Source organism: Pygocentrus nattereri, chromosome 14 (assembly GCF_015220715.1).
Source record: "Pygocentrus nattereri isolate fPygNat1 chromosome 14, fPygNat1.pri, whole genome shotgun sequence".
NCBI classification, from domain to species: Eukaryota; Metazoa; Chordata; class Actinopteri; order Characiformes; family Serrasalmidae; genus Pygocentrus; species Pygocentrus nattereri.
In genome coordinates this window covers 8,963,369-8,973,334 of record NC_051224.1, presented here as the reverse complement: position 1 = coordinate 8,973,334, position 9,966 = coordinate 8,963,369, and the positions used below count along the sequence as shown (strand labels likewise).

General features: G+C 41.7%; 1 protein-coding gene across 2 annotated transcripts in view; it reads left to right on the top strand.

Annotated features, from left to right (window-relative positions):
- Window positions 1-712: 712 nt before the first annotated feature.
- The window catches only part of aatka (apoptosis-associated tyrosine kinase a), a 61,221-nt gene continuing 51,967 nt past the window's right edge, over window positions 713-9,966 (top strand). For both annotated transcript variants that reach the window (XM_017705963.2, XM_017705962.2), the window contains exon 1: window positions 713-1,129. In XM_017705963.2, the coding sequence (XP_017561452.1) occupies window positions 1,048-1,129 (82 nt within the window). In that variant the 5' untranslated portion in view covers window positions 713-1,047. The remainder of the gene's footprint in view (window positions 1,130-9,966) is intronic.

Here is a 9,966-nt window from a genome sequence, read left to right as displayed (position 1 = left end):
TAAAGTAAGCTTGGGTTAGGGTTAGGTTTAAAGTAAGCTTGGGTTAGGGTTAGGTTTAAAGTAAGCTTGGGTTAGGGTTAGGTTTAAAGTAAGCTTGGGTTAGGGTTAGGTTTTGAATACTGGAAGTAACATATTAGCACTACTTAATCTACTTAATGTAAGTAATGCCTCAACAGTACATCTGCAAGATATATATGAATGCTTCAATTATGTATTTAGATGCTTCACTACTGCTACTTCACTGACAGGTTGTTATGTTACTGATAATCTGTTAAGAGTTTAGTCGTCTACCAAGGGCCACTTCAAATCAAGTGTTATTCGTTTTACCTGAAAGATGCAAACTGAGGAACTCACAGATGTCAAACCACGCTACGACAGAGACTCTCTGAAATGAGGGTCTCTGATCCGATCACTGCACCCGAACAGTAGCTTGCAGCTCACGCTTCTGCGGACAGATGGCGCCAACGCCGCAAAAAAGCGCATTACTGAATTCTGCACTGCATGTACTTTATTACACCTCTACATAAGAGGTTATTAACTGACCGATGACAAGACACCGCGGCTGAGTTGCGCGCGTGTCTCAGATTAAATGAAACTTTCATAGAGAGGAGTTTTTCTTTTTGGCTGGACTGACTGGATGCCCGCCAGAGGCTTGGTGCAGGGGTGGCGGGGGGGGGGGGGGTTGGGGGGGTGGTTTGGCGGGAGGGAGAACGGCTCGGGAACAGCAGCAGCATCACGTTGATTGAGGAGCCTCTCCGGAGAAGAACCGCAGGACCAGCAGTGTAATGGACACGGGATTCTCCGCTGTTCGGGTCAATCGAGTGACTGAGGGCAGAAAGCAGAGCGCGCGGCGGTGATTTCCAGCATCTGCGCGTTTAATCCTGTGCGTTCTTCCCAGAATGCCGAAGCGAGCTGAGCATGGAGGAGTGAAATGCTGCGTCTGACGGCACTCCTGCTTCCATCCCGTCCTTAGCACGGCACCGTTCGCTCGTTCCTAGCGCAGAATTTGCATGACAGTGCGGCGCAGCTGAAGCCTTCCGAGGGACGATGACATCGTCGGTGTTCGTGGTGGCCATGTCCTCAGCCTTTCTCAACCCCAGCTTCGCGTTCAGCTCACATTTCGACTCAGGTGAGTGCCAGTCGACGCAGAACGTGCACAAACCAGTGTACACCGACTGCTCTCTTGATTTGGCTTGGATCTAGAACGGTAGGGTTCTAATCCATGATGTGCTTTCCATTTATTGGGAGAGAAAGTCACTGTGTGTGTGTGTGTGTGTGTGTGTGTAGTCTTGTATGCAGTGGAATGTCCTATGCCTGTCCTCCACAACATTCACAGTCCATTTGGGATGACAGGAAGGGAAGAATGTGCATAACTGCCTAAAACGTCCTCCACAGCCTTATGAAGTCAGTGGTGGGTCAGCAGTGAGACATTTCAGAGACCAGATCCTCTGTCACTGTGTGTGGTTTGCATGTGAGATCCCATTGGCCGTGTTGCATAACGTCTGTCTGTGTGCTGGACACAGTGTTGGTGTTTGCTCCCCAGAGGGGTCACTGGCCCACAGCATTCTTTGGACTCAGTGGCAGAACTTGCTATGAATGAGAACACCTCCTTGGCTCCGAGGCCTGAACCTTGTGTTCCACTTTGGGAGCATCTGCTTGTATAGGTTCTGTGTTTTACCCTGGAGTCCAGCAAAAGAGGAGCAGGCAAGCAGTATGCAGTGAGAGGGGGAAGGGGGGTGGGGGTGAGCTGCATGTCTGCAGTGTGGTCTCTTGAGCTCATGCTCTACTAGTCATGTAAGTGTAAAGTGTAAGCTTCTTCGTTTGCCCACGTACTAATAAGCACACCAATTCAGGAAATGGACATTTGGAAAGTCCATGGACCGACAGGTCCATGAAGGAGGGTTAAGGTTGAGCTGGACCCATAAAGTCCAGAGGGCCCTACAAGAGAAATCCTGGTTAGAAAGATAAGGTGGGCTTTACCATTTACACAGTGCTTGAATGTGTTCCTGGGCATGCTGCATATCAGCATCACCAAAATAGCACCTTCACCTCTAAGATGTCATGGATATGCAAATTATTCTGGCCCAAAGGTGATGTTTATGCAAGGGTCTAGTAACCTAGTCCATATTACCAAGCACTTTGATGTGATGGGTTGTTTTTTATTGTTTTGTTTGTTTCTTTGGCTAAATGCAAACATGCTCTGCATAGCTGTGCTAAGATCGAAACATTCCAAGTAATTTTTTTCCATTTCTGTTGCTCAGTTCTAGATGTTCCCACAGTGAAAAGGCCAGTTGGCATTCTCAGTGTTGAAAAATGGAGTCAGGAGAGTTTCATATGATAGCAACTTCATATGACAGTGTGATTAAACGTGTATAGAAATGCAGCAGAGGTTTATGATATTGGAAATGTGGGCCAATATTCAATATTTTATCTGCAGATATGGACCGTTAACATAGATTATATACATTGTAAAGTACAAGAAATATTTTGCTTGAAATATCAGCCAAACATAAATATCTTTTGCTGCCTATATATATATATATATATATATATATATATATATATATATATGTGTGTGTGTGTGTGTGTGTGTCATTGTGCATACCTAGATTATACGAGGGATCAGCACTTGATTCCTAGGCGTTAAACCACTTCTCATTTATCTCAGGATGAATTCACATTGCTCTGAGTGCCCAATCACTGCTGTCTTTTTTTCTGCCCCTTCTCTCATTTTGTATGTGTGTTGGTGTCTGTATGTTTGTGTGTGTGTGTGTGTGTGTGTGTGTGTGAGTGAGTGAGAGAGAGAGAGAGAGAGAGAGAGAGAGAGAGAGAGAGAGAGAGAGAGAGAGAGGGAGGGCGCTTTGGACAGTGGAGCCTGCCTGCAGACCTGAGCTGGTTGAGCACTTCATTAACAGGGAATTTGGCTTTTCTGTAATGCTCTATTATGTAAACCCTGCCATGGCAATTGGATTGTGCCATATGAGGAGCGTAGCAGACGCTCCTGCTTACACTACGGCCAGAAAAACGTGGACACTGCGGTCCACCTGATTAGACTGCAGCAGTTTTAAAGGCCACAGCAGGGTATTTCCTCGTCTCCCTCCTGCTCACAAATGCAGTTAATGAGACGTGGCGCAGTTCAGGAGGTCAGCCATACGTGTTACAGTGTTCATGCTGCAGTAGACTAGACAGCCTACACTAACATGAAGTAACGGTGGGAGATACAGCAACAGCGTAACATTAGGAAACCTGAAGGCATTTCCACAATATGCAGCATGTGTTAAATAGGACTGACCCAAATAATTGAAATATGTATTCATTTTTTATGTTTGGTATTGGTTACATTTTTTTGAAGTACATATAATAACTATGATTTAATAAAGACCTAAGTCATCAAAATAAAGATATTCTGTAGCGATATTGCCCAGTCCTAGTCTGAAGCAGTAGGTAATAGGAGTAGAATGAAGTTTAGCTAAACTGTAATATCTCTCTCTCTCTGTATTTCTCTCTCTCTGTGAACAGCTATAAGCTGCTTCTTCTGCCACTGTGATATACATGCTCCATAACAAGCGAGAGTCAGTGGCAATCTGTTACAATGACTGCCCTAGTAATAGGATTGAGAATTGATGTTACCGTGGCGATAGATGGCATGTTGTGTGTGCGTGTGTGTGTGTGTGAGAGAGAGAAAGCGAGACAGAGACAAAAGCTAATCACTCTTATAGCTGCCACCAGTCCTTAGCATTCTGGACAAGGACATGGCAGTGTCATCTGGATTATAATGAGATTGACCAGAGCTTCTTTGTTATTGCACCTTAGCATATGTGCTGCGTTGTTTTAGGGCAAGTGCGTCGACTAATCAGAATGGCGTTTTTACTGGGCCACGCTCACTTTAGAATTGAAATAAGGGGTGAGAGAGTGATTGGATGGAAAGGGCAGGCCTTACTTTTGGCTCTGGACCACTAGAGGAAAAATGTATAATGAGAGAGAGAGTAAGAGAGAAAGACATTCTCTTGCTACAATTTTGGCCAGGTGACTTCCAGATGCTCTGCTCACAAATGCGTTCCTTCATAACATCGGTTGCGAGGTTGGACAAGCTTCACGGAATGCTGGCTTTTAGAATGGGGTGATCAGGTAAGACCCAGAGATTTTGTTGGAGCGGCACACTGCTAAGCAAAAACACAAATAATGTAGTGTTACTGTATTAAAATGATATAAAAAAGTTTTTGTTTGATGTTAAACGTTCCATCCTAGAGAAACATACTAAGTCAGAATTGTTCACATGGGGTGGGGAAAGAGTCTGATGCCTCTAAAAGATCCCTCACACAAAGTTATTACATGAAATGGTTATGAAAATGCTGCCTGATGCCTGCGACCTTGTTTTCTGTATAGATTGCATGAAGGTGTTATGAAGCAACATAGTCTCCAAAAAAATCATTTTTTTTTCTCAGTTTTACCAGTTACCAGGGTAGTTTTGGTTAGTCAATAAAACGGCTATGTTTGTGTTGTAGACATCGCAACCACTGTTTTTTTTACCTCCACCACTATAAAGAAATCTACGTCTGTAGGTTTCTCTACAATGAGCCATCTCACAGCAAAATTTCTGAAAAATTCCGCTTTTAAAAATTGTCTAAAGGCCACAGTCACATTTTATAACTATAGCTGAAGCTCCAAATTGAAACACTGATGCACTGATAATGAAACAAAGGCTTGAGGCAATGGTAGATAACGACAGTTGCTGTGATCAGAGGGCTGAGAAAAGAGGCGGTGCTAGGAGAGCATAAAAAGAAAGAGGCGGTGCTAGGAGAGCATAAAAAGAAAGAGGCGGTGCTAGGAGAGCATAAAAAAGAAAAAAGGCGGTGCTAGGAGAGCATAAAAAAGAAAAGAGGCGGTGCTAGGAGAGCATAAAAAAGAAAAGAGGCGGTGCTATGAGAGCATAAAAAAGAAAAGAGGCGGTGCTAGGAGAGCATAAAAAAGAAAAGAGGCGGTGCTATGAGAGCATAAAAAGAAAAGAGGCGGTGCTATGAGAGCATAAAAAAGAAAAGAGGCGGTGCTAGGAGAGCATAAAAAAGAAAAGAGGCGGTGCTATGAGAGCATAAAAAGAAAAGAGGCGGTGGTAGGAGAGCATAAAAAAGAAAAAAGGCGGTGCTAGGAGAGCATAAAAAAGAAAAAAGGCGGTGCTAGGAGAGCATAAAAAAGAAAAAAGGCGGTGCTAGGAGAGCATAAAAAAGAAAAAAGGCGGTGCTAGGAGAGCATAATGATTTGATTGATCGTAACACATTGACAGCACTTACGAAAAATAAATAAAAATTTTTGGTTTAATAAATATTCTGCTGATATTTGCTTGTGATCAATGTGGGTAGGCCAAAGCCCCCAGGACTACCCATGGCTACACCCCTGTACAGTACATAGTATATGCAAAGCATATATCAAACAGCCTTTGGCACCATGCTAACATTAACTTGATGGCACAGCAGCTGCTACAAAGGAACGCATTTGTGGGCGGCGCATGGTTTCACCTCAAGTACATAGAAATATGTTGATGGTGTTGATACTGCCATTTTTGAGTAAAACCAGATTGACTAAAGAATGTAATGGAATCATGATGTACTGGGAAGCTTGCGCTATGGAGGCCTGGTGCAACGTAAGTCATTCACAAAAGTGGTTCTTAGAAGAAGGACCTTTATTATGAAGAGTAGAAATCAAGACACTGGGCAGTCTTTGGGTCTGTGGTTTGGGTTTTGGACCCTCAGCTTCACCAGCTTTGGGAGTGAGGTTAGCCAAGAATAAAATAGACCTACCCTGCCTGTGGTCCTGCCTGTTTACTCCAGCTGCTTTTCTGCCTTCGAGAGTGTTCTCTGTTTCTAGACGGTGAGACAGGAGACCTGCTTGATTTTTGCCTTCTGTCGTTGACAAACTGCAAGTTCCTTCTAATTCATCGCCTCTTGTTGGAACTGCAGTGCTGTAGATGTTTATGGGAGGAAATTAACCCCTTTAAATCCCAGGCTTATTACATACTAAGTCTTACTGTCCTGTAACTACGGGCACTTCAATGCAAACTTGCTGAGCTGTTCTTATGTTATAGAAGTGTGTAATAAAACTGTCCAATTAAGGGGTTAAAGATCCCGTGTGACATTTCCATAAATCATCATCATATGACAGCTTACTGACTTATTCATCTTTTCTACTTAAAAACTGTCTCAAACTGAAGGTTTTAATACACGTCTTAGCACACTATTACTCTTTCCAGTGTTAGGCTTAGTAGTCCTGCTTCCCACAGTCCACTAAACTCCTTGTAGAGTTTCAAACAGTTCATACAAAATGTATAGTTCTCGTCCCAAAATGTGGTTGACCGTTGTAAATGGACTGTCAGGCTGCTCATGTAGACCATCAGGTGTATGTGTTAAATGAAATTAGAACCTAGTTTTGTTTAAACTGAGAGGCTGAGAAAGATAACAGGAGGATAACTAAAAGATAGATTAACAAGCTTAAACTATTTCCCATTAATTGTCAGTATTAGGCCTTGAATTGAAGTATTTCCTGAATGATTTGCCTTTAAACTGTTTGACTTTGTTGTCTGAATATCTTACAAACTTCAAATGTTTGTGTTTATGGTGACACCTGCCTCAAGTAGTATTATTAAAGTTGGTGAGGGAAAATGAACGTGATGCTAACATAACACAGCCCAGACAGCAAGAGGACTGATTACAGGCCACTCTTTGCCAACTGACGGCAAAGCTGGCACCCCTCTGGCTTTTTGCCCAGTATTTTCTGGGTGGCCCAGTGGTGTTGACTCAGAATATTAGACAAAGTGAAACTATTGATTGCTCAGTTCCCCTCAGTCTAATTTATTTATTTTTCCTTCCTTTCTTTCTTTTTGTATTCCCTTGTAAATTTCTTAAAAATATAGAGTTTAGTAAACAGCAGTATCATATAAAGCTGGTTACAGAGCTGTAGCCGATGTAGCTGAGTGTCAGCAACAACATAAAAAAAAAACGTTAATTATTTTTCTCTATATTTTTTCTAATGTTTTTCATGATTTATTTTTTTCAATAAAAGGCTAAAACTCTGTTCAAGGAGTTTGAAAACTGCCTAGACCATGCAGAACAACAATCTAGTTTTTATTGTGATAAGTAATAATTATAACAAATATTTGACAGAAATGGGTGCATTTTATCATATTTTATACTGTGGTCCCTGTGTAAAAGAAAAAGACACTCGAGACTGTGCATTACATTGATTTTACCAAGGATAAGGGGGTCTCTCATGACTTTTTGCTTTACTTCAGAATGATTTGATCTGACTCACTGTGTTTAAATGAGCAATAACCACAATGAGCAATAACACAAGATGGCCTGAAACAAGACAGGAAAATAGAAGCAGGTCAAACACACTGAAATATAACAGGCTCTTAATAAGAACCGTGAGAGCGAATGACAAGAAGTTCTTATGACACTAATATGAAAGTCGAAGGAACTGTGCAGGAACTTTGAGCGGCATAATAAAATGAATGGAAATAAAAGGAATGTGTTTCTCCGGAAGTTTAATAATGGACTGCTGCTACTAAAGTCGAGTGACATTCATTGGGAAATGCCCTTGAATTTCAATAAATATGCCAAACAACATTCATCTCTCAGAGCACGAATTGATCAGGTTGCTGGAGAAACAACACTATGCTACTGCCATAATCCATCAGCACCTTGGTTCTTGGAGCTGTAGCTACTCATATCGAATGGACTCTCTCGGTAACTGAAAGCTATAGATTGGTTTCTGTATTTGTTTTTTCTCCGCGTGGAGCTGAGAGGTGATTTAGATGTGAGCATGCTGTGTTCCCATCATGCCATTCTCCAAAACAGATCAATAGTAATTGTGGTCCTGATAGCGCTTAACTGGTTGACCTCATAACCGCGGGTCACATGTGGCTCTCAGTGGACACACAATGTGATTTCAGTGGTTGTGCTCCAGCAGGCTCCTCTGTTGTAGGAATACAACAGAGAAATACCTGTGAAGAGTTTCAGCACCATGGAGAGTGAAGGTGACACTCATCCTGCACCTGTGCTGGCAGAGATTCAGCACTACGGACAGGTCCAGCTGAGGCAAAGAGCAATAAATACAGGGCTACGTAGTGCTCTCCAGCGGAGTGTAATTTTATGATGCACCATACAGTTCAATTCTAATGGGAGGTGCATGTAAAAGGGCAAATATGTGAAACATTTCACTTACTAAATTGTTTGATATTTAGTGTGATGGGAAAATTTGGGCCCTCTTGGGCAAATCAGTCTACACATCAGTTGCACGTCCTCTACAACACATAATTTTTCACATTTTAAAGATTCAGTTTTCTGAATACTTGGAAAAAAAAACAAATACTAAATGTGGCCTGTAGGTTATGAAGCATGTAACATGTGTTCTTTATATTTTAATAGAAACCCCAAAAAATTGCAAAAACTGCCATTTTAAGTTTCTTTACTAGGGAGTATTTCACATAGAAAATCAACAAAATATGGTGTCAGGCTGGGGTGTTCAAACATCTGCATACAGTTGCATAAGGCTAGCATTAAACTTTCAAAACATATTCACTTTAAAGTCTTCATGTTCCTCATATAAATGTTTTAAGCTCAGTGTTTTTGTGGTGTTACAAACAGTGTATTTACATATATCCACCTTTTCAGCCAATAGCAGTTTGACTTTGGCTAATCGTTTTGAAGTTATAAGGAGTGTTTCAGCCAGGGCTGCTTTTTGAATGAGGCACAATACAGGGCAGACAGTCAGACCAGAGGTAATTTACATATATCAGTCTTAACTTCAAACAGCCAGGACCCACCAGAAGGTTTACGACACACATCTATACCCTAAGAATAACTAAGCCAGTTTGCATTGTAGTCTATGTAGTACGCTTTAGTTGGTAATAAGGGATTTTAAGGGATTCAAGTCACAGTAGCAAATTATAAAGGATAAAGAGGTTGGAAAACAGTCATGTAAAGATGAATTACAGTATAAAACAATACAGACCATGCAAAGTATATACAAGCATGGGCTTTATGGGACAAAGAAATAACATACAAGACAGAACAATGTATTACATACACTGCTTTATTTTGTGTTTTGCCGTTTTATTTAAATATTTTATAAGGCACTTCATGCTGTGTTTTGTGCAGGAAAATAAAATTCTTAGCAGCATTAACAGAAAACAGTGTTTAATTCCAAGTAGAGAAGTTATCAAGTTCAGCTTCATTAAATAGTTGCCATCACAAAGCCTGAGAATGCAGCAACTTGGGCAACTCTCTTGTCCTTCGGGATTGTGTTATGGCAGAGAGTTCTTGCCTTAGCTGCCTCTCTCAAGGCTGCCTGCTGCCATAACCTCACAGCTGAACCACCGTCCTGATTAAACATTAGGCGAACAGACTCGTTTCTGACCACCCTGGTTAAATGCCATGATGCCATCTCATTTCACAGTCTCTTTATACTCTTATTAATTGGGCTGTTTCTTGTATTATGCAAGGTTTTCCCCCAGGGTAATAAAGACTGGAGCAGAGAGCTTTTGCCCAGGGTCTGGAAGACAGAAGCATTCCTATTCTATCCCATGTGTATGCTAATGTAGCCCTAGTCTGGCTGCACAGCGAGAGAGAAAGGCTTTTAAAAAACAACTCACGTGTGCAATAACTTTGCTTCCACTCTCCCATATTCTCTGGCTTCCTCTATTCACATACACTCATACATACACGTGAGTTCATGCAGTATTTAATGCATCACCCCGTGCTGGATCATCTCCTCTGATTGCTGCCTCAGGCATATGGAAATATATGTACATTACAGTGTCTAATCGCATGTCTTTTTGTATTAGGCATTCAGGAAAATAGGCCTGTTTATCTGGTTTGCATGTGTAGTGTCACTGAATCAGACTCTTATGTGGATTAGAGGGACACATCAGTAGAAGCACTGGCCGAATGATAATACATACATATATACATT